Raw genomic sequence first — 25512 nt, 5'->3', positions numbered from 1 at the left:
AGACCCACTGAAGTTCCAGTTCACCCAGCCCTGACCCTCTCCTCATTCAAATCCTTTAAAAACCCAGTTTTTTAGAATGCCCCACAAGAAGCATTTTTATATCATTTGCATCAATGTAAAATCGTCAGCGAGTGCATATGCCGCAGCTGAACAATTGTGTGATCTTATTACTATAATTCTTCCCATCCTGTCCTCCCAATTGTTAGTTACACTCTTGTTGTCGCACACCTGCTCTTCAAGCAGGGATTGTGTCCAGTGGGGATTTTAATATACTTCCTCAGCAAAGATGCTGCCAGATTCTGGTGTTCTGTATAAATAGTAAGAAGTGGAATTGTGGTTGTTCTCCATTTCACTGGATTGAGCCCTTATCTTAGGAGTTTCAAGCATTCTCTTCTTGACCCTGTCTTGGTCTAGATTCATGAGAAGAATAAAACACTGGACTTGGTGACTTGGCAGGCCTATTCGTCTTCATTTTTACTGGCTTAACAGGGAGAGGCTCCACATGGGAGAATGTGTCAAACAAGGATGTTTTTTCAATTGGGATGGGGGCAGAGGGAAGGAATTCCTGCAGTTTTTGTGTCCACCTTTAATTTGCATGCGTCTCCTCTGTCCCTCTGTCCTCCTCTGTGATTTGTTCCAAACTCTGGTTTTTCTGTAGCATCTGCTATACAAAAGACTCCTTCACTCTGTTCTGGTTTAACTGTTGGAGAACAAATCATTAGTAGGTAAGGGAAGAGAGTCTTCCTCACTTAGTAGGGGAAAGAAATTCTGTTAATAGTTTGTCACTGCTCACCATTTTCAGCCTCCATTTGTTTGAATGTACTGCATATCTTTAATATTTTAAGCAGTTATAGTAGCCATTTATAGTTGAGACAAAACCAGCAAGACGATAAACACTTACCTGATTTTTTAAATTTTTTTCCTCCAGACTAATAAAAACTGAAAGCACAGATTCTCTCCTGTCTCAGGCAAGTGGAAGTAGTGTGGGTCACCATTCAATAGGTGTCATAAGACAACAGCCAGGCAGATCATTGTCTCTAAAATCTGCGTCTGTTAAGCAGCCTAGTGGTCAGACCAACAAAGTGACTGCAGAGGCTGGCCCAGCAAGTCAGAGATGTGTGCAAGAGTCAGAAACTTCTAAGCCAGTTAAGGAATCAAGATCTCAGAAACATATACGGGTAAATATATCTATATATTTATATTTGTCTCACCCCGCCCACCTGATACCTGCCCCTTCCCAAAAGATAAGATTCCCCATTTTTAGCCTCTTTCAAAACATGGGACCAGTCCCCAAATCTTTATTATTTAGTTCTGCTCAAGGGAAATTTGTAGAAATCAAGAGAAGTTTTGCATAAGTAAGGCTTGCAGGACTGTCAGAAAAGAACTTAGTACACACAGTAGAGTGCCCAAGAAACAAAGAAAGAGAAAGAGACAAACAGCAATAGATAACAGATGTGAAAAAGGGGAAATAGAAATGAATATAAATTAGAAGTTATGAAATATAGAAACTTGATAAGGGAAGCCAGATATCAGGGAAGGGTCCATGGTTGGCAGAGTTAAGAACAATAACAAGATTTTGGGGTGGGGAATATCAGGAACAAAAATCCTAGCAATGATAGAGGCCAGTTACTAGAAGGAGATGGTGTTACTGTTAAAGATGGAGAAAAGGAAGAAGTGTTCAGTAAATATTTCTCTTCTGTATTTGGAAAGAAGCAGGATGATGTGCTTGTATCTAGAGCCATCTGGAAATGGAAAGCTGTTCCTGTGAAAAAATTTTACTCTGGAAAAAAAATTTTTTTTCATCCCAAATGGCAATGAAAAGTTAAAAACATGGAATTTTTCATAGAAAGGGATTTCCAGGAAAATTCCATCTTGGAAGAACCAAAATGTAGCCTTTTGGCTTTCTGCCTGCAGAAAATGAAATTGACAAGCCTTCCCAGCTGACTGCTGAAGGGTGAGCACCCCATTTTTCCATCGCTTCCCCTACCTCTTAGTTGCCAGAGAGATAACTAGGCTGCCAAGGATGTGGGGCAGGAAGAGAGCTGGGGCGCTCAGCCTCCTTGCCTCCCTCAAATCTGTTTGCCAGAAGGGAAGCTGGGCAGGCAAAGTACTGAGGTGCTGAAAGAGTGCTAATGTACCAGTATTCAAAATCAGCAATGGATGACCTGGATAACTATAGGCTGGTTAGCTTGAAGTCAATCCAAGGCAAGTAAATGGAAAACCTGGTATGGAATTCAATACATAAAAAATAAAGGATGGGGGTATTATTAAGGCCAGTCAGCATGGTTTTAGGGAAAATAGGTCTTAATGGACAAACCAGATTTCATTCTTTGATGAAATTGCAAGGTTAGTTGATGAAGGTAATAACAGTGTAATATACTTGGACTTCTGTAAGGTGTTTCACTTACTACCACTCAACATTCTAATTTAAAAATGAACACTATACAATATGAATAGAGCCCACATTAAATGCATTAAGAACAAGCTAACTGAAGGAGCTCACAGTAGTCATTAGTGGGGAATCCTCATCAAATGGGGGTGTCTGTCTCCAGTGGGTTTCACAGGGATTAGTCTAAGTCTCAACATTACTCAGCTTTTGCATTAATGACTTGAAACTATATATAAAATCAATGCTGTTAAAATTTGCTTAGTAAACTGGGCCCATTCAATCAAAATGTGTTTTAATACAACCAAATGCAAAGTTCTGCATCTACAAACAAGGAGTGCAGGCCTATGGAATAGGGGACCATATCCTATACATCAGTGACTCCAAAAAGGATCTGAGTGTCATAGTGGACAGGCTTATGCTCAAATAAATGTTAGTCTCTTAAGGTGCCACAAGTACTCCTGTTCTTTTTGCAGATACAGACTAACACGGCTGCTACTCTGAAACCTGAACTCCCAGTGTGATGTTGTGTCAAAAGAGCTAATGCTGTCCTTGGATGTATGAACAGGGGAGTAGCAAATAGGAGTAGGAAGGTGATTTTACCTTGGGATTGGTGAGATAGATACTAGAATACTGTGTACAGGTCTGGTGTCCCCGTTTTAAGAAACGTGTTGAAAAAGTGGGGAAGAGGCCAAAAAGAGCCAAGAAAATTATTTGAGAGCTGGAGAAAATGACATACATTGAGAAACTTAAAGAGGTCAATATGTCTAGCTTGTCAAAAAGCAGACTGAAAGACCTGATTACAGCACGTAAGTATTGTCATGGAGAGAAAATATTGGCTACTAAAGGGCTTTTTAATCTGGCAGAGAAAGGCAAGAACCAGTGGATGGAAACTGAAGCCAGTCCGATTCAAATTAGAAATAAGACACAGATGTTCAACAGTGAGGGTGGTCAGTTATTGGAACAAACTAATGGGAAGTGGTGGATTCTTCATATCTTGTTGTCAAGACTGGATGCCTTTCTGAAACACAAGTTGTTGGGCTCCACACAGGGGTAACTGTGTGAAACTTAATGGCCTGTGATGTACAGGGGGTGAGACTAGAAGATTTAATAGTCCCTTCTGGCCTTAAACCCTATGAATCTGTGAAAAATATGAAAATGAGGATTTTCCATTACCCTCATGGATATGTGAAGCAGGAAAATACAATATATATCACTTTATTTTAAATAATGCCTAGCAGCTATACATAGTGTTCCATCTTCAAAGCACTATGTAAATGTTAATTAATCCTCAGCACTCAGGTGAAGTAGGTATTCTCTTCATTTTCCAGATGAAGGAAATGGAAACTGTTAAATAAATTTGCCCTAAGCTGCAAAATGAACTAGTGGCAGAGTCAAGGCTAGAACTGAAGATTTCCAGTCTCCCCGTCCCATACTCAGTTCAAGTCACCAAGCTGCCTCCCTAAAATTAATCTTTGGGGCAGAAGGGCAAGAAGTTATGTATGGGTTTATTCTTTAAAAGTGGGCTATTGGAAAGCTTGTCATGGTGATAATTGATCCTAATTCCTAAGTGTGCCTGTGTTGTCTCCAAGATGCTGACAGAAGTGGTTGCTAAAACACTTAAGAAACACGGCATTGCAGAGAACCACAAATGCTTTGCATCATGCAGCCAGCGTCTGTTTGAGATATCCAAGTTCTATTTAAAGGTACTTTTTTTTTTCCCCCTCTTGCTCCCACAATTGTACATAGTTACTCCACCAAAACTATATCCAGGATTAACACGTTTAAAGGGATATGATGATTGAGATCGACAGCTCCAAATATTATACTTTTTGAAAAATATATTTTTAGCTCTATTTGCATCCTGTTTGCTGAAAACTTGTAAAAGGGAAATTGCTCTACACGACCATGTGATGGAGGATCCAGAGCTAAGTTTGTCTGTTGTTGGACACATGAATGCATGTTTTGTGCTTCCAAGATGCAGGGCAAGCAAAATTATAAAACTGAACAAGAATCCGATCACCCTGCATGTAACTGGTAAATCTGATTCTCTGAGGTCCAGACTTCACAGTATCCCTATTTCCTAGTGACGGTGTTGAGAAAATAAAATGTTAGCTGTCAACAAGTGTAAATCAACAGAGCTGGAGCTACTGTTGTAAATCACAGCCACTGGTTGTAAATCACAATCACCCATGACCATCTGTTGTTTCTATTCTACACAAGAAAGGTTAGCAAGGCTTGCTCTTCGTAATTCATCTGCCCTCTCCAACAAGACAAGTGAACTGGGCCAAATATTGACCTGTTCTAAGATATGGAAATTTCAGTGATGTAAATTAGGCCCATTTTCCTAGTGTGTAATTGGGTGCCTGTGGTAAAGTAGAGTAACTTGTACTGAGTTAATGTTGTGTAGGAGTAACATATCTTGAGGAGACAGAACAATGAGATAGAGCAAGAAAAACAACCAAGAAGATGATGTAGGACCCCTTCTGTCACCTCTGTATATACATTGCACATGTTTTGCACACCTGTTTGGGCATTTAATGGATGCAGATTACCCTACCAACTTACATCAATCTGATGTGTAAATGCACTGCTATTTATACCTGTTGAACATGCCCTTACCTTCAAAAGTAGTCTTATCAATGCCTTATATTGTGCTGCAGTTATTTTGTACTTTATATTTGGATTCCCTCAATAGATAACAGGGCCGATCATCAGTCTGGAGACAAGTAAAGATGCTGTTTTATCATCAGAAGCCCTCTCTTGACTTGACTTGCAGTAATAATCAGTCTGTCTCTAGCACTTTATGTATTTTTCTTTCCTTTTTTAGAATCTAATCTAAACACTGATTGCAGAGGTTTCAAAAACTTGCCCTCACTTATACAAAGCTTTAGGAGACCATTATGTTTCACTTGTGACAATGAAGAGCACATTCATTGTTCTGGACAAAGCCCATTGATTACAAGGTGAAGAGGGAGATGTCAATAAACTTCATGCTGAGTCTGTAATCTTCACTTCTTGCTGTAATGTCCTTCCTTTCTCAACCGTTCCAAAGCTATTGGCTGAAAAGGAAGAGAATTTGTGCGAGTAGCTGGAACTGTAGATTCCATGGCATTGCTCAGCAAAGTGCCTGTGAACTTTCTGTAGAACTCCACGGCAATCCAACACTTTTCACCAGGCAGCCTTCTGTTTTCAGTTACCCTCAGTTTTCAGAAGTAATTGGGGTAAAATTTTCAAAAGTGCCTAAGTGACTTTCAAAGTCAGTGTGGTTTAGGCTCCTAGATTACATAGGCACTTTTGAAAATGTTACCCTAGAGGTTTAGGGAACAGAGTAGTAAGGGCAAATTCTATCCTTAACCAACAGCCTGGATGACTGTTGGACTATGGACTGTTGGACTATAGACTATGGAGAGGTGGCGGGCTGTAGACTGTGGAGAGGTGATGGATGGGGTATAGGGTCCTTTCCTTTCCACACAGGACACTGAAGGGAGGAGTAGCTGCTGGACCTATGTAATTGTAAATCTGATGGCCTTACCCCTTAAAAAGCCCATTTGAATGCAGAGAGTTATGTTTCACTTGTGAAACGTGCTTGGGTCCGCTCAAATGTGCTTGGGTCCGCTGAATTCTTCCCCTCATCTGCAGTAGAGCCACACGAGTGCTGTGGCATTGTGTGTTTGCCACTGGGGGTGAGGCCATATTCTCCCCTTAAAGGGTGTAGGAAATGTACAAGTGTAGTTCTCTTTTCCCCTTTCTACTACATTCCTACCTGCTTGCTACATGCCACCTGGGAGGGGTCAGACTCCAAAATAGAAAAGGTGGTGGTTTTCCTTTTCGGGACTGATCTCTCTCACAATTTCACCTCCTCTGGTCACATTTATTTTGGAGCTCTGCCCTTTGTTACAAGAGTGCAGTAAAAGTGCCTCGTTATAGTTAAATGTTCAGTCAGGGCCTATAAGAATTTTGAACAGCATATAGAGCATCTCTGTAGCTTTGAAAGCGTTCAGGGGACAGGCTAAATCCCAAAACTTGAGTGACAAATTTAGATGGCCTTTGGTAACTGCAGAGTGAGGCACAACCCATTGTTAATGGATTAGGAGAGAGGGTAGTCTCAGAAAAGAAATACGTAATCAAGTTTTCCAATTAGGGAGCCCTAGGAGATCCTCAATCAGGGAAAGTCCCTACAGGTAACTTTAATGTTAGCATCAGCTCCAGCGGAGGTATATGTATGTTCAAGTCTGTCTGGCAGCAATTCTATCAAATGATGTGTTCTCTGTTTAGGATCTGAAAACTTCCAGGGGACTGTTTGATGAAATGAAGAAAACAGCAAACAGTAATGCTAAACAGGTAACCCTATTCCTGTATGTTCTGGAAATGTGTTCCTCAAACGCTGCTGTGGGAAATCTACTGCCGTTGCGTCTTGGAATGTGGGTTGGTACATGGCTTTAATGGGTGAACAGAGGAGACCATCTGTTGTGTTCTCTATGTTCTCTAGTTTGTATTGTGAGAGTTCTTTTGAGGTTAGTTCCCTCAGTGCAAAATTCCAGTTGAAGATGTTGACTTGCTATGAAAATTGTTTTAATAAGGGTGGCCACTGTCAAAGAGAGAAATTTGAAATAAGGGAAAAGACTCAAAACTCTCTTTCACATTAGTGAGAAAAATGTGTACATGAGCTTCTGTTTCTCAGAGGACTCTCTGCACTAATGGATTATTAGGGGGACCATTACGTTATAAAAGGAAATACAGTTGTTCTAAAGGAAGAATTATAGAAATGGTAAATCCAAGCTCTGGGAATAATTATAAATAGAAATCTGAGAGAATGGTGACTGTGCTCATTTGGGTGTCAGGAATTTGTTCGTCTTTAAGGTGCCACAAGTAGTCCTCGTTCTTTTTAGGAAGATTCATGTGAATTTTAAGATGGGGAAAGTACTTGGAGAAAAAATACTCCTATCCAGAAATGTATCAGTGCATTGAGTCATATCCTGGATACCTCATTAAATAAACTTTGTAATGATGATCAGCACTGTGGAATTTTGCCATTTTTGCTCTCTATACTGTAAAATAAAATGTAAGGATTTGGTTGGTTCATTCCCATAGCAAAACCCGTGCTGAAGGAGGGGCTAACTGAGTGGAAAACTGCAAGATCTCACCATGGAGTTTCTCCATGATTATTCTATGAGCGCAGTGTTTGCCCCACCCTATCGTCCTCTAGGATAAATCCACCCCCAAGCACACAGATTGTAAAGGATAGGTGGTAAGCCAGGGATACTCATGCATAGTACCCCTGCACCTCCATACCAGCTCTGACTTCTAGCAGTAGTCTACACGCTAATGCTCCTAAACTCATCTGTGAGGAAAAGGGGAGGTATTCTCTCCATTTTCCCAGACTGGGAAATAGATCTCATTGTAAGTCAATGATGGAACCAGGCATTAGAATTCAGGATTTTCTGTCTGCTAGACCATGCTGTCTTTCCTGCTCTGCAACAACAATTTACAGGGCCTTTTAGTGGGCCAGAATCTCTCTAATAGACCAGTATGGACTTATGCTCAGCCACCCAGTTTGAGGAATAGCAACTGCTACAGATGCAGGTCCAGCAATGAAACAAAACATTTGTTCTTCAGTTTATAAAGCAGGAAATTATTCAAAAGGATAACACTGGATATTTAGAATTGAGGGTGTACTTTGTTACCAGTGCACGGAGAGATTGGAGTATAGTATGTCAACTTTTGAGCCTAAAAAAGTGACCTTTTTAAATGCAAGAAATTATTTAGGAGTGAAAAATTCAAACAGTTGTATGTTAATGACTGTATCTGTTTCATATACTGAACACATTGACTTCTTTTTGGTGAAAACATTGCCTATTAAAACTTCTGTCACAGTAAACTTTTTGGTTATTCTTGCTCAATCTCTAATATTGCAGAAGTTTGGTTTTTGTTCTTGAAATTAAACCAACTTTGAAAATCTGATTTCTCCTTTATTTGTATAGGTGATTGAATGGGTTTTGGAAAAGGCTAACAAGTGATGATGATGAATCATTACATATGAATGGAGTTTACACCCTCTTCTCCAACTTCATAGAGAAAGCACAGTGCATTACAACAAAAGTATAAAGCCAGGTAATGGGAACAAAGAAAGAAGAACTTAAAACTTGGTTCATAGACTTAATTCCCAAATCCAATACTGTATTGTGGCCTTTAGATATTTTATATTGAGTTTTTATTAAAAAAAAATCTGTAATGAACATTGCATTTTATACGATATGCCTATTTAATTATCTAAAGGACTATGACTTAGATTTTCAGAAACAGTTTTATATGTGTTGTACAGATTTTATTTTAGATGTAATAAAAAAATCCAAATTTGATTGTAGTAACAAGACTATTTTCTTTTTTCTTTTTTCACAGTCTTTAAGAAAAGACAATTGTTCCATATATGACTACTTTTTTGTTCTTCATATAAGTTAACTGGAAAGGTTTACAATGCAATAAAACTCCTTTCACATTTTATAATTTAACTAGCTATAATTCCTTATTGTTCTACAGATTAATATAATTATGGTTAGGGTTGAGGGCACAGTAACCTCTCCACTCTTAAGGTAAAACATAAAGGATGTTGGTTTTGAATGAACCCAAAACCAAACATGCCATTTACAGCAGTTTTTTTATGGTTTTTATTTTTATTTTATTTTATTTTTTGAAAGCAGACACAGCTTTCCATAGAATTTGCCCTGCAAAGCAATAATAAAAAAAAGGAATCTTTAGTAAAATGGCTTGTAAAATCTTAGTACAAGCACCCTTAATCTGGATTATGTCTTTTAATCTCATGGGTTTCCAGTATCAGTTCTCATTTCATATGGTTCTCTTGTAACAATTTGATATTTTAAACCTATTCCTAGAATCCCTTTGATGAGATGCATTTTCACACTGTAAAAAAACGAGTCCTAAAGTACCATTGATCTAAAGAGAGCTGTGAAATTGAGAGCAGTGGCTTCCTAAATAGAACAAGAACCATTTTATCTGAAAATGGAGGAGACTGACCAGGGCTGCTTTAAAGTGGCACTGTCTGATTTACAAATAAAAGAAAAGAAAATCCTGACCTATGTTACAAACACCTTTAAATTAAAAGTTCCTTACACCAGTATAGTTATTCGTGTAGGGAAGGGAAATGGGTGCTATCAGTCCTAGGTATCTTTACACTGATAAAACTGAATCCACAGTAGGGGATGTGGCACTTGTAACTATTTTGGAATTCAGATCACTCCCCTAATGGGAATAGTTGTATTGGTACAAAACCTGTAGAGCAGGCTTTCCAGCAAAAAGCTACACTGGTCTGGGTACATCCATACTATATAGAGTGTACCCACTGTAGAGTCTTTGTACTGCCTTAACTATACGGTAGAAAAGCAGTACAATTTCTCTGTGTAGACAAGATCTAAGGAGTTGGTATCCAATTGGCATTGAGGTGTTTAATTCCCGTAGGCTCCTTTTGAAAACCCAGGCCTAAATCATTTAAAGTAGATGGCAAACTCTGAGCTGAAGAAGGGAGCGGGGGGGGGGGGTGTTGTTTGTACAGTGCCTGCTACCATGGGTCTTTAGGTGCTACCATGATGTACGCAGTAATAATGGGTTTCAGAGTAGCAGCCGTGTTAGTCTGTATCCGCAAAAAGAAAAGGAGGACTTGTGGCACCTTAGAGACTAACCAATTTATTTGAGCATAAGCTTTCGTGAGCTACATCCGATGAAGTGAGCTGTAGCTCACGAAAGCTTATGCTCAAATAAATTGGTTAGTCTCTGAGGTCCCACAAGTCCTGTTCTTTTTACAGTAAAAATGGTAATGCTACTTTTCAGTATAGACAACAGAAATAAACTAGTCAATTTCACCTTTGTTACATCTTCGGGTTAATTTCACTGTCAGGTTCTGATGTGTTAACACAACGCTACAATGTTGAGTTTCAAACGCTGTTTAAACATTTTTCATTTTTTTCTTTTAAACATTACATGGAAATATTTCTACTGTTTCCAACTTTCATAAAATTTCTATTCTATGAGCTGAAACTAAATCGTAGGCCAAATTTAACCTGACATTCTCTCCTCAAATACCCAATAAGTTTTTTAGCAAAAATCTTGATGGGAACAGGATGTTAACCTCCCATAAGAAGGTAGGTCTTCACTTACACTCGTAGGGTTATAATGAAATAAAACTATAAACATAACATTTGGGTTAGTGGCCTGAAAGGTTTTAGTGATTCTTATTCTGAACTGGGAATGCTAAAGTCTTAAAATGTATCACTGTGTCTGTTCATTTAAATTAAAAAATGCATGTACAGAACTGCTGAGTTATATTTGTGACCATATGGCTTATTTATTCTACTACCCTATTCACATTTTACTTTTCTGTTTTTACCCTGTTACGATGTCGGCTATAAAACAGAAATAAAGTTTCTAGGTATACTTTAATGAGACTTGCTTAAATTAACAGTCCAATTTTAAGAGTATAAGTACTTTGTGCTACTGTGATCTATCAAGTTAGTTATTTCTTTATACGCTAAAGAATCCTTGAATGCAGATGTGCATGTTTTTTTAATGTTTGATGAATGTATAAAGATTTTGCATCTGGAAGTTTCATTATGTTTAAATTTAAATTAGCAATCTGAATTTGAAAACTAACACTGCACTTACTCTTGAACAAACCTTAATTTTATAATGTAGCTTTTGGAAGCTGCATTTCCTACTTAATACTAGAAGTTTTCTTGCTGATACTGTTTATAGCTGAAAATGTAAACTCATTTTGTACATAGCAAATTAGAAAATTGATTATGCAGGAGTTAACCTGCAGATAGTGGGGCCAAATTTCTACACTTTGTAAAATGGCTGAGGCTTGCTACAATGAGCAAGCACAACCTTATTAATGAAACTGATTCCTAACCTTATACTGCATGAAACGAATGCAGTACTTAGTTGCAGGAGGGCTTGTATAAATTAGGTGTAATAGTCACTCTTCTCTCTGCATGAGATGTGTCCGTAGTCAGTACTGGAACTGGCTACTCACTTATAACTCTCAGCAAGTGAAACTCATTGGTTAGAGACACACTGTGCTAATAACCACCACGGTATCCAAGCAGTCTGAAATGGGGGGGTGGTGTGCCAGAGTGTATACTCGTCCCATTTAGCTCCACCATTAAACTAACTCAGGCTGTAACAACATTATGCATTTATATAGAGTAGTGCCTTCCATACTTTATAAACTTGCATTAATATGGCCTCAAAATGACTCTGTGGAACAAATTATGATATCCCCAGTTTTTGAATTTGGAAGCTAAGACTGCTAGATCATCCTTTTTCTAAACAGAGCTGATCCTGTCCCATTTAAGTCAGTGGGAGGAGTGGGTCATATGTGACTAGTTTTGTGCCTACCTTGAAGCAGTGTGTTTATAACTTTAGTTGCTTGCTTCCCTACTTGTGCAAGTCAGGATGTGGTACAAGTCTTATTCTACCAATGTGCAGTTCCTTCCCACTCTCTCTCTTCATGCTGCGCGGGGGGGGAGCAATGGTGTGAGTGCACAGAGGGAAGAGTTTACTTCCTACAGTGCTTGAGTACCTGGAACACAGTTTTCCCACTTAAATATGTTTTAACCCTGTGCAAAAATTGCCTCAGAGGCAGGAACTATTCAGTTCTGGTCTGGCAGTTGTTTTTCAGTTACCTTACCTATATTTATTGTACATAAACACAGGATTTGTAACTGGACTAAAATACAGTTATGGCTTTTCAGTTTTGACGTGTAAAAACTCGTCCACTTTGAGGAAATGGTGTAATCCTTGTTATTTTATAAGTATCTAACATGCTGCACGGTTCAATTTCGTTATCTTAAGATTTTGCACTGGGTAATCAGCTGGTGCACTCTAAAAAGTCAATCTTGCGGATATTTTTTAGCAGTTAACTTAGACATTATCATGGATAATGCTGTTGATCATAAATTTCCCTTTGAATTCAAGAACTTCCATACTGAATACAATTTTCAGGTTACCTTTTATGTGATTGTTTTTCCCCTGCTGGCGAAATACTGCCTCAGGGCTGTTTCATCACTCTGGCATTTATATGAAAGCACAGCTTATCTGTTCATTATTTTTCTGACTTCTAAGCAAAAAGATGGTAATATTGTGGCGGCATGTACATCTTTAGGGGTTGATTCTGCTTTCGGTGAAGTCAATGGCAAAGTTTCAATTGATTTTCTCTTTTTTTTTAAAAAGGGAGCAAGATTGAGCCATTGAAATGCCATCAGAATGGATATCATTTTAAAGTATAGTACAAGGGGCCTGATCCTGTCGTCCAAATCAGGCAACTAGGCCCAGAAAAATGACAAGTCGTGAAAACAAACATAACTCCATGTCCTCCGAGAAATAGGAATATTTGCTTTCATGTGGAGAGAGCAAGCCGTAGTTTCATTTGTTGACTAATGTTGTGTGGCAGTGGTTTACTTGGCAATCCATAAAAATGCTTTTCATGATTTAACAGCGGCCACTTAAAAAAAATACTAGTTACTTTTAAGTACAAAGCATCCATCTACATTCAAAAGACCTTTTGAAGTGAGCAGCTCCTGCCAATTCATCCTCCTACAGTAAAATTGACTTTTATTTCTTTCTGTGGGATTGCAAGGAGAGAACTATTAGATATTTGCATAATCTTGACATTCTTCCTTCGTGTACATACTGCGTTTTCCAAGGAGCAGAAGGTCTCATAAAAGAATCAGTATGTTTCCCTAACAGATCAGATCAGTTTTATTTTCTGTGATATACAATGTAGATGGTAGTACTTTTCTGATAACATCTTCTGTATAGATGTTCTATTCTTGCTAATATTAGTGATATTTCTATACAGGTTTTACAATTTCAAGAATGTTCTATTTAGAGTTAAAGTTAATTATTCACAAATAATATTTTAATAAAAGTCCCCTCCTTCTCTTTATGGGAAGCCTGTTCTAAACTAGACTGAACACTTTCTCTCTGAAACCACAATCTAGTTAGTTAAATGAGCAGGCTTTATAGACAAGATACATTGGTTTTTTTTTTATTTAAGGCATTATTTATGAATTTGAATAGTGAGAGGAAACCAAATCTTCTTTCCCCAGCCACTTTTTTGATGAAAAATGAAGTGTTCAAGGGCAGTGATTTGTCTACTCTCACTACACTACTGCTACCACCAGGCAGACACACGCTTCAGGAACTGTGTTGGGGAAAACAAAGTGAATTTAGTGCTTGGAAAAGGTGCTGGAAAGATACCTCATAGACACGGCAGGTTTCCCCACTCAGCTGCATACATGCCTTCAGTGACCCCCAGGTAGTAGAGTTGCCTTTTCCTTTCTGTCCTTGGTGATCAGAGAGACTGCCAACAGAGATGCATATTAGGATGTGGTTATTTGTCCACTAGGAACTGGACTGAGACCCTCAGCTCACTTCACAGGCCACCAGACGCACTGCTGACACCATTAATAATGGTGTATTTTCTCTCCCATTTAAAATCATGTCTAAAGAACATTGTCCTCACTATAACTATAATGCACTTTTAAGCCAGCGAAGAAGTGTTTTTCCACCTACTTACATTTTATGAATTAAGTGTAATGTTCCCTGAGACCAGAAATGGTGTAAATACTGAATTCTCAATAGCCTATTGTACAAATTAAGCTCACCTCACAAAAATCAAATAAATGACTTTTATTAAATATATTTTCCCTCTAAAATATAAACTATACTCATATAAATGTGGAGTAGGCCCATATTTTGTCAACCCCATCTAAATTGAATCACTCCAAAATCTGTAAATGATGAAGAAATAACACTTGTAATTACCATAATTTTTAATTTGTCTATAAATATATAATATGAACTTTCTTTGCAAACTATTTAGTTATTCACTTATACTTCATATAGTACTGAGCACCTCAGATTACATACTGTGTAATTTAATTGATACTAATATGAATTCTGATTATTTACAATGAACATACATGTTTATATAACATTCCAGTGACTTTAAGTGTTAAAGAAATAAAGACATAGTGCAGTATAATTTACATATGTATTGACTCTTATCCATAGTACACAAGCTGCTGCTTGAATCTCTCAAATTTCTATAGGAACAGGGGTCCAAATACATAAACATTTTGTACTTGGACAAAAAACACTTTGCATTGCGTGAGCTAGAAGGTTTCAGGGGAGATGCCTCCTGTGTTAAATTCACAAACCTTGGCATTTACTTTTTGATACATTTTGCATAGGCTTTTACTGAAATATGATTCTATGATCAAAGGCCCAACCCTATACTTGCCCCCCTGAAAGTCTATGCAGTCTAAAATCATGCATACCTAAACCAGAAGAAATCAAAGATCTACCAGAGATAACTGCATGAATGGAAAATAATAGCAAATTATTTAACTTTTGTTTTTTTTGGTGGGGGGGAATAAAATAAGTTTTAATTCCCTATTGTAAGTGGAATTAAGTGCCATTAAGGTAGAAATGAAAGTTACTAGATAGGCAAATTACTTTGAAGATAACTATATTTATGTACTGTTCCAAAATTACCTCTTTCTCGGGTATAACGTTTTGCAAGTACAGTGCAGTGTTTGTGAATTCAGCCCAGCACCTCTTTAAAAATTTAAAATGAGTATTTTTCTATTACTAATTAACACATGTATATGTATATGGAAACCACCATAAATCAAGCCTTTATGTATGTGGAAACAGATCTGACTTATTTACTGGGCTCAAGACCTCAACTGAAAACAATTAAAATGGAATCACTGTTTTATTATTTATTATATTAATGTGATTTGTTTTCTTTGCCAATTGAGTGACATCTAAATTAAAACGTAGCTTACTTGTAAAGTTTAAAAAGCAATACAAATCATTGCAATGCTACAGCTGAATTTCTGCAAGCAATCACATTCATGACTTCTGCTTCTTTCTAAAAGCCTGGCTTTCAAAATGTGGCTTTAGCGTCAACACATTACGAATATCTATTTCAAAGAGTTAATTCTGTTTGCAGCTTAAATGTGGTATAAATTCTACGTGATCAACAGTTTTTCATTCCACTCCTACTAAATTCTCAGGCCACTTTCTGTATCTCAAATGCATTTTTAAACGAATTATTACAGAGCTACACATGTCTCTTAATGAAATCTATTTCCATTTAACTGATTTAGTAGCAGGGCATACTACTAGGTCACAATGTTAAGTGAGGCACCATAACTTGCCTTGTGGGTAAAATTTACAAAGCTCTTCAGTCCGATTTTGAAGAGTGACTGGGTGCCCCTGACCTTCAGTGGGACTTAGGTTAGTTCTTTTAAAAAGTTTACCCTGTTTGCTCATAAGTTAAGGACACTTGAACAGGCCCCTTTGCGCTCTCTTGTGGTTACCCGACTATACAACAAAAGTCCTATGATTACTGCTGCTTTGGTGCCCCTTACAGGAATGTGCACATATGTTCATTACACAAGGACCATTAGAAAATGCCCCGGATGCTCTGAACTGGGTGCTGGGCTGTTCACTAAGGAGCTCTTGGTTGCTTTAGAGCAGAGGTTCTCAACTGGGGGTACGCCAAAATAAACCAGAGAGCAGGGCTGGTGTCAGACTCAGTGGAGCCCAGGGCAAAAAAGTGAACCCGAGCAACTTAGCTTCATGGGACCCCTTGTGGCGTGGGGCACCAGGCAATTGCCCTGCTTGCTACCCTCTAATGCTGGCCCTGGCTTTTAATCTAGTGCATATGAGAAAAACAGTTTTGGGGGCACAGGTGGGCTGGGGAGTTGTTACAGCATGTTGTAGGGGGGAAGGGGGCAGCCTCAGACAGAAAAAGATTGAGAACTCCTGCTTTAGAGTACCCTACTGGAGTACATGCACACACAAAACATACCTGCCGGGGCATTAAAGCAGCTGCCTCTCATGACTCCTTCTTATGGAACAGCAAGATATTTAAATAGCACATCAACTGGGATTAAAGTAATATTTTACTGATTTTTTTTTAATCTTCGTAAAGCCACCACTTCACGTAGTATCAAAAAAGAGAAACAAATATCAAGCCTTATTCTGAATCACGACTGATAAGGGCCCAGTCTTGCATCTGCTTAGCCCTTACTTACTCTATATAAACAAATACTTTGAAATAGGCACGATTTATGATTTTGAAATGCTTACACATACAGTACTATACTCATTTCCACTGTACAGTATGTGGTTTTAAATTACTAACATTGTAAAATTCCATTTTTGCCATTGTTTACAATGAGCTATGTTATTGTCTCCTGCAACTGACAGTGACTGAAACGACTGTTCGGAGTCTAAAATCTGTTGGTTTTTTTCGGTGTGTGCCTCCTTTGTAGTTGATCAAAATGAAGGCTGGGCCTTGGAGAATCACCAGAGCTGAAGTCCTTGCATTGAACTCCAATCTTTTGTACATTGCTAGCAGCTACAGGTGTCTTCTATTGATTGTACTTCAGATTAGCATGACAGTTTCATTTTTCTTTTAGGAAACCGATGTAATTTATGCCACCAAACCAAGTCTTGTAATCTTAGCTGAAAGGAAGGAATGAATGATGAACACAATTGGCTTTGGACAAGAATGAAGGTCCAGTTGCTGAAATTAGAAAAGAGATGGAGTTAGTGGTGGTTCAGGTCACAAAGTACTGACAAAACTAGCCGTCATTTGCCGATTATTTACTTGATCTATTATCTGCTAATAGTTTTAAAGCAATCAGATAAAAACCAGCACTTTATCACGTACATCACACTGCATCTTATTTTTCTACAGTTTGTCTTGTTACAAATACTCGGGTCATTAAGAGTAATCAATGACCCTGCCACTGTCCAAAAAATCCTAGAGTTTGCTTTCTGATGAGTCTCGAAACTGAACACGGTAGGTTCCTGTAGGGCTGGCTTAGCTGATGTGAGCAGGCCCAACTTAAGATAAGACGTGTCTGAACAAGTAACTGCTGAACAAGCCGAGACAAGTAATTGCTGAAACTACTAACTACTGTGAATACATTTTTGTAAATAAGAGAAGCAAAAACTAACTAAACTAACTATTGTGGATCTGTTTAGAATAGATAAAGTATACAGAAAATCCCTGAACTGATAAGCTTGCTTTAGAGAGACAAGATGGGTGAGGTAATATCTTTTACTGGACCAACTTCTGTTGGTGATAGAGACAAGTTTTCCAGCTTACACAGAGTTCTTCTTCAGGTTCTGGGAAACACCTGAAGAGGAGCTCTGTGTAAATCTGAAAGCTTGTCTCTCTCACCAACAGAAGTTGGTCCAGTAAAAGGTATTACCTCACCCACCTTGTCTCTCTAATAACCTGGGGCCAACACTGCATCCAAGCTTGCCTTACGCAATCTGCAAAGCAATTGGTCTTTAATGCAAGAAGTATAGATGTTAGGGGCTAGGGAAGATGTATACAAACTTTATGGTGTACAACATGAATTGGAATTGTGGTTGCCCCCTGTAAATAAATCACCGGTTCTCGGGCCAGCCCGGGCAAAGAGCTGTTGCATGTCTAACACAATAATCTGAGTGACAGGCTGGAGTCGAACTGAGTTTTTTGGATCCCAGAGAAGTGGATGAAGTGTCCTCCCAGAACTGGATGAGTGGTTCTGGATAAACCCAGCAGAAAGGTCTCACAGGGAATCCTAACACTTCTGTTTAGAGGGTGGAATTAGTTTAACCCCTGAAGTTTTCCAACAGGTTCAAGTTCCAGCTGTTAAAGGGAGCCTCACACAGGAGAGGGGAAGGTTAGGGGGCACAGTTTGGATTGTGAAAGAGAGGCTGAGTGCCTGAGGTTTGCAGGCTGGAGCAATTCAAGCAGTCAGTCTGTGTTCACTAACTGAGAACACTGTCTGAGACTGGTTAATGCATTGAACCATGGCCTCAAGACTCAGTCTGAGATAGCGGTTTGAAATGGCATACTTTTACACAGCTTTAGCAAACTGAGTGAAATTGACTCCCCACAGCACATCCAAAAATGCCTTTCAACATTAAGGCAGCAAATAACCTGAATTTTTCTTTTTTTTGAAAAACTGCCTTAATTCTACTTTCTTTTGTTTAATGTGTTCTGCTTTGCAAGTGCAAAAAATAAAATCGGCACACGTCTGAGCCTGATGGCAGAGCAACAGTAGAAACGGTGCAACGTGTTTACAGGCTTTTCTGAGAGAAGTATCTGACTAGATTTGCAGAACATTTCAACTATCTCCCCCATGCTTCTGTTTGAACTTCCTGATGTAGGCGTGCACACAAAACCGATTCTGAGTGATAGAGCAATAAAAAATTCTGGACTGAGTTTAGAAGCCGTAAGAATGGTGGGATCGAGTGAATAATTCAGCTCAAGAGATTAGGATGTATCAGCATCTCAGTGAAAATAAAACAAGAAGGTGCCTGTCGTAGACAAACTGTCTTAAGAACAATTTGCAAATATTCAGTGTACAATTTGACTTCAGCTTTATACGAACACCAACATGCTCTAGGCAGCTGCCTTTTCAGGTCCACAAGTAGGTGCCTACAATGGATTTCACTATATATAGAATATAATTTCTAAATGTCACATGCATCTAAAAGAGGCATCGATAGATAGACAGATAGGTATGTCACTTTCCATTAAGGGTTTGTTCTTACTCTTTTTGACACTATTAGCAGAACTCAACTCCAGTATGAGTAGTCTGGGTCTCTGAAATACTTGTTCACTGCACATGTTGTCATTGTGCATTTATATCACAGACCTTCTTATCCTAGCAGCTATAGATGGACCAGTCCAGATGCACCATCTTTTAACTAGCCAATGGGGTAAAGATGGCAACTGGCTGTTCTAGAGGGCCAGTGCCTCAACAACTGCCAGTCAAGCCAGTTTCCAGAAGGAAAATAGATTCTTCACCTCGCCTCCTGCAACAGCAGAGGGAATGTTTTGTATCCCATTGATCGCACTATAGCAACTATGGCTGTTCTGTTTTCGATGCTAGACCTCATTCTACATAGAATAAACATATAAACTAATGAACAGTACAGTACAAGGTGTCATCACCGGGTAGTAGGCAAGAGCACGACAGTCAAATCTTCTATTATAGAATCCCACCGTTAATACAGGGCTAGCTCCACACAAGGATTTAGGCACCTAACTGCCACTTCAGGAACTGAAGTCAAAATTTAGATCCTCAAAACCCTCACGTAGCTGCTCATTAACCCTGTAGGTGCCTAAACTCTCTAGACACCTACATTTCCACCAATAAAGTCTTCTAAGCCCCCAAATATTTGCCACTGGGCATGTACACAATCACCTCAGTCCTGATGCCCCGGCACCTAACTCATGCCTATACCCTGTCAGGATCCTCAGATGAGGTCTTCCCCCAGCTAACTCACTGTGGGATCTGCTAAGGTCGGCATGCTCAGAGGCTAACTAACCAATCAGCCCCCACACAAAGCAATGGTGGTAGGATTACCGCTGTCTATATGAAACCTTTAGGCCGGTGGTTAGGCTGCTCCCCCAGGAGCCCTGGGGTCATTTGTTCCCTCTGTCTGATTTGGAGCAAGAATGTGAACTTGGGTCTCCCAGCTCTCAGCAGAGTGCCCTAACCACTGGGCTATGGGGTATTTGGGGTAGGACTGTCTCAGTCTCTCCTTTTGAAACTATCCCAATTTGTATAGGGAACAGGGATTGGAACTTGGATCTTCCACATCCTGGCAATTGTGCTAACAGCTGGGCTCCTGGCAGGGGTGGGGACAGAAGGGGGGGTTCTCTTGTTTTTTTTGTGAGAAAGAGCTGACCTGGCTTAGGTTCCCAACACCAGGAGAGAGTTCATGGCTGTGAACCTTGAATGAAGAACCGTGAACCCTGCCTAAGCCCTACCCCTCTCTTCAGTATTTCCTGTTAGCTAGCTGAGGCAGCTCCCTGCTCAGCCTGCTGGCTTTTGTGAATCCCATTCCTGGGCAGCTAACTCTCCATATGTCTTACATACAGAGCCTGGGCACCTAACTCAGGGCTGTGGATTCCACTAGGTGGAAGGGTATCTAAGGGTTAGGTGCTACAGTGCTGAGCCAAAGTCCTTTTTGTGGATCTAGCCCACAGTCTCTACCCTTGAAATGAGACTATGTTTTGTTCTGCACTTTCTTGAAGCTGATATGGTTCTTTGCGTCTGATGTAAGGATTTCATAAAGCCAGGAATAGTGGCACTATATTTTAATGGCCATTTATTTCCACTCTTTGTTCTACATTCAAATAATGGGAACAGTGTGTTTCTACAGAAAATGACTTTCTAAACCATTCTCTCCCACTGCTGCAGGTCAATGGCATTAAAGTGCAACATTATAGCCTGATCCTTTTAGGTACTCAGCACCTTCAATTTACAGTAACTTAACTAGGAGTAGCAAGCACCTAGCAAGACTGGAGACATAGGACAGAATTTTCAAAAGAACTTAGCACCCACAGTTGTGGCCAGATCTTCATAAGTGCTTAAAGTCCATTTAGGCACCAAAATAAGTGGCCAGGTTTTCAAAAGTGCACAACAGATTGGTGGCTGAGGTGTTTTTGAAAATCTGGCCATAAGTGTCACTGTGGGTGCTGAGCATGTTTGAAAATCAGTCCTTTAGTTAACAAGTGTTTGCATTTTTCATAAGTGTTTACAGATTGATGCATACAAATGCAAAAACTCTGGAGTGTCTGACCACCATGGAACCCAATTTGTCCCTAAATACAGGAAATCATTCTTCCCTCCTTGCATGGTTTTACCATTTTATCCCTACCCCATTTTTATTTTATTGACTCTTTCTAAGGACAGGTCCATGTAATCATGATAAAGCCAATTTCCTTATAAATTTTAATAGGTATCAGTCATTATTACTTTAGGAGTTCAACAGTGCATGGAACAATTTACGTTTTGATTACCAGAAATCATGGCACCCATACGTGTATATTTAACCTATGTTAGCTGGCTTGTAAGTGCCTGCCCCAAACCACGAACTCAAGGACAGGCAGCTCCATTGAGCATACTGTCATGCTAATCATGCAAAGAATAATTGCTTGTAATAGTTGCATGCACAAATGGTCACCTCCATTCCCATAGCTAAATGCAGTACTTACAAATTCTCCATCTTTGCCTCCGAAGTCTAAATAAAGCATCCTAATGCCATCATCTGAAGACATTTTTAGTTTTTCATAGGGACACTGTGCAATTGTTTTGGACAAGGCACCATCTTGTGGTTCAACTGTGAGAGAGAATCCATGTTCATAATGGATGGTCAAACGGCACTCCTGGTTTTTGTAGGTGCAAGCTGAATATGAAAAACAAAATTGAGATTATGAAACCCCTGCCCTTAAGAAGCTTATATTTGTAAAATACCATTCACATCTATGGTGACTTATTATCCACTCTACTTACAACATTAACAAGGAAACTACCTTTTAAAGGAAACAGAGTCACCCTGTCTACGTCCACATTTTGACCTGCTTTAAACCTCTTCCAAATTCTATTTAACTAAAAAGAAACCAACATTCTTTTATAGACAGAAACTCAAGCCACTTTTCTGAAACAGAGTTAAAGTAGTGTGGGTATGAGATTGGTGATTGGAGATGAGTAGCTAAAGAACTAGATGGTGTGGATTTGAATGTCGGATTTTATGTGTTTTTATTCTGTATTCCAGAGGCACTATTCCTTAATTGGCTTTCACTGAGTTTCCTTTAACATATATAGTTGTGTGTGTTTTATACTTAATAGACACACACACACATAGTACCAATTCCCATGGAAATTCTAGTAGGTTTCACTAGAGTCCTTTCACAGGATTCTCTTGGTTTCTGCTGGTCTGTGATGTCTACAAAAGGATGAGCTGCCCTGGCTCTGTTCCAAAATTTGATTGCCAACTGGAACCAGTTAACTTTCAACTGAATTTCCATCAGGCATATGTAAAACCCTTCCTCATCCTTTGCTCTTGCTCAGGGATAGAGAGTGGGTGAAATTAGTTGTTCCTTCTGATCTGTTTACTGCTGTTCTTGTGCTCAGCAGGGCAAGGCTATTGGTTACCTCCACAATGCCACTCATTGACTGTTTATAGGTATACTTACCTGAATGATTGACTCCTTGCTCAAGAGGAGTGGAGTCTTTACCTTCATCTGCCTGGAGTTCTACCTGGAAATAAGCCCCTCATGTACCTGTAGGGTACTATGCCTTCCCCTGACCTCCAATATGAGATCAGTTGCTCCATACTCTGTTCCTAACTATTCAAAGATAGCTACATGTTCTAGTTTGAAGTTCTCTCTGCAATCCTCTCCATAAGTGTTTCAAATGGGTTTGTTTTATGCAGTACAGACAGAACCCCAAATTGTGTCTGAGTCAGGGGTGCCGGAACGGGGGGGCTGGCCCTCCCACTTTTTACCAGCTATCAGGGCAAGGGACGGGTGTGTGGGGAGAGGAGCGAGTGAGGACTGGAATCTTGGCAGGAAGAGCCGGCGTGGGGTGGGGACTAGGGAGAAGGGGCAGGGTGGGGGCTTGGTGGGAAGGGGTGGTGTGGCCATGGTTTGGGCGCTGGTGGCCCCACCCACACACTTGTAGGAAGCTTTTGCTACTCCTGGTCTGAGTAACTACTCTGGTTGGTCCTCCTTTCTCCCAAGAGGCTGCCTCTCTGCACCAGGACACTTCCAAATGCATTGCCCCGTGAGCAGCTGATCTGGCTTCATGGGCACCTCCTCAGGACACTACTCCTTACAGAGGCACAGTGGATCAACTGACATGAATGTCTTTGTCAGGACGGAGCTAGGCAGATAAGTGTCGGGTGCAGACGGAAGAAAGGCAGGTGAGTGGATGATGTAAACTGAGCTGTGTTACTTGTAAGCAGTTAAGATAACTGCCTGTCATTGGCCACAAAATCAGAGCTGTGCAGACATGCCCTAAAATTAGAACAGTTTATACCACTTAGCACTAAAACAAAGTGTTATTTTTAAAGGCTGGACTGAAGAGCTGTGGAGAAGGACTATGAAAAGCAGAACTCTGAGAACTGACTGATACCTGGTGAAACTTCACATTTGGTATAGACCTACAGTAAATTAATCACGACCTTGTTCTACGCCTCCAGCCTGTGAAAGACTACTGAAATTCATTCTGCTTTACAACACTCAAATATATATAGTTAAATTAATTTGTTGGGTGTTGTAGGGAGTAAATAAAAAAGGTCATTCCCCTGGACCTAATTTGTCTCACCCTTCATGTTTGTGTGCATCTCTGAATGCCAAGATCCAAAAGAAAATCTCATTAACCTTAAGATTCAGGTAGCACCCCTGCTTCCAAAGCAGACATTCAGAGAGTCAGCCTCTCTTTTCAAGCACCAAATGAGCATCGAAAGTTAAAAGCTGCAAAGGGAATCACTGAAGAATTTCAACAAAGATGAAGACACTTTTGAGTACTAATTAGTTTCCTTGTAATTGAAAAAAGACCCTGATAATTGTAACCACCTATTGCAGCAGGAATTCTGCAGCATGGCTGATTTAACCTTTAGGTTAGCTCGGGGACTGAGTGCCAGATGAGTCTTAGACCTTCAAGTAAAATTGATGGAGTACCCAATTTTACGAGCATTGATGAAAGGAAAGAGTGGGTGACAAAGAGATCACAAAACAAGGATTTTACAGGTTTTGGGGATGGGTCTTGAACAGCGAGAACTGCACCCCTTTGAACAAGTAAGAAGGCAAACCAACAAATAGGAACGGCAGGGTGAAGGGGGCTCAGCCAGGCATTTAAGTTCAGTTGACCAAAATATGGGCTTGTCCGCAAGGGAAGTTCATCTGAAAAAAGGTGAGGTGTGAATTTGAAGCCCTATTGCTATTCTGGAATAACTCTGCTTGTGGACACTTTTATTCCAGAATGAGAGCATCCAGACAGGGAGATAATCCAGAATAGCTATGCCATTTTCCCCATGTAGACAAGCCCTAAGAAGAGAGACTGCTGTGCTCAGTCACTCAATCTTGACTGCATCTTAGAAGGAAGGTAGGTTGTCTTAAAGGGGAGGTGGTTTGCACCCATTGTTATTAGACTCCCCCCCACTTTTTATTTTAAAAAAAGCAGGTCAAGGTGGGTAAATGGCCAATATCTATTTGTGAATTTTGGACATTTATGGCTCCTACCTTACCCACTCTTCTTTTCAGACAGGTGCCCCAACCAGATCACCAGTAATCTTTACTCCCTCCCCCCAATATCTCCTCTTACTCCACGAGGTTGTTCCTTCCAGGGGTCACAGAGCTGTGGGCCTTTGAAACAGAAGCATAGCAGCAGCAGGAGCCCTTCCTTTCTCATCATGACAATCACTTCCCAAAGGCATGAGGTCCCCATCTCTGACTCTAGCACTTCATGCATTATTGGCTGCTAGACTCGTATCAGAATGAGGACGAAAAGAGCAAAATGGAAGTCAGAATGACACCATAGGGGGCCTGAAAACACACAATTTGCCACGGTTACTATAGAAGTTAAGAGCTGGCTGCAAAAGCAGCAATAAACTTTTCACAGTAACATTTCATCTACATTCTGAAGTTTCAATCAGCTCCAGTGGAAATAACTTGGAGAAACCAACAAACTTCTCGAAGCATTGATCCCGGACTAACGATCACAGATCCAGCATTTTGATTCTCGCACTGAGAAACAGGCTACGGACAAATGCCAAAGTGACTCAACGTAAAGAAGAACTTCCAAGTGTTACTCACAGGTTGTGATTTCCGTGATCAGCTCAGCTGAATTGTGGCAGCCCTGCACTATGTTCCTTGTCCACAGTGAGAGGTCTCTGCTAGTCTCTGTCCTGAAGAGATGGGTTTCAATCCCTTGCCTTGTACCGGTGCGCGTTGCAAAAGATAAATCCACCCCAAATTGTGGGGATCCCTTACCAGGACCTGAATGGACCAACCTGAAATTGGATTTAAAAACAAAATAAAATGCTTGCATTGCTTGACGCTGCTCAGACTGCTCGGAGTTTCATGTCGCACAGCTGTACGCAATGGAGTGAATTTAGTGCTGGCGAAAGGTTCGAGAGTAATAGCCTTGGAGACTGAAGGCTTCTGTTTATCCACACAACAGGTACAGAATGGGCAGAAGCAGGGCAAGAGGCCTTAACATGGACCTGCATAT

At 39.9% G+C, this 25512-nt stretch overlaps 2 protein-coding genes across 11 annotated transcripts in view; one reads left to right on the top strand and one right to left on the bottom strand.

Moving 5' to 3' along the window:
• Positions 1-8713, top strand: part of MTBP (MDM2 binding protein) — a 61318-nt gene extending 52605 nt beyond the window's left edge. For 3 of the 10 annotated variants that reach the window (XM_073330239.2, XM_073330236.2, XM_073330235.2), the window contains 4 exons: positions 929-1178; positions 3979-4092; positions 6665-6730; positions 8371-8711. In XM_073330239.2, coding sequence (XP_073186340.2) covers positions 929-1178; positions 3979-4092; positions 6665-6730; positions 8371-8406 — 466 coding nt within the window. In that variant the 3' untranslated portion in view covers positions 8407-8711. Of the gene's footprint in view, positions 1-928; positions 1179-1710; positions 1955-2862; positions 2980-3978; positions 4093-6664; positions 6731-8370 lie in introns of those variants that run through there. The other 7 variants (XM_073330237.2, XM_073330240.2, XM_073330241.2 and 4 more) reach the window with 6 other exon arrangements.
• A 5364-nt stretch (positions 8714-14077) lies between these two features.
• Positions 14078-25512, bottom strand: part of SNTB1 (syntrophin beta 1) — a 184458-nt gene continuing 173023 nt past the window's right edge. Inside the window, exons 5-7 of the mRNA XM_073330230.2 lie at positions 25095-25291; positions 21492-21682; positions 14078-17006 (exon numbers count right to left, since the gene is read on the bottom strand). Coding sequence (XP_073186331.1) covers positions 16914-17006; positions 21492-21682; positions 25095-25291 — 481 coding nt within the window. The 3' untranslated portion in view covers positions 14078-16913. The remainder of the gene's footprint in view (positions 17007-21491; positions 21683-25094; positions 25292-25512) is intronic.

Source organism: Lepidochelys kempii, chromosome 2 (genome assembly GCF_965140285.1).
Source record: "Lepidochelys kempii isolate rLepKem1 chromosome 2, rLepKem1.hap1, whole genome shotgun sequence".
In the NCBI taxonomy this organism is placed as follows: domain Eukaryota; kingdom Metazoa; phylum Chordata; order Testudines; family Cheloniidae; genus Lepidochelys; species Lepidochelys kempii.
This window is presented reverse-complemented; position numbering and strand designations above follow the sequence as displayed.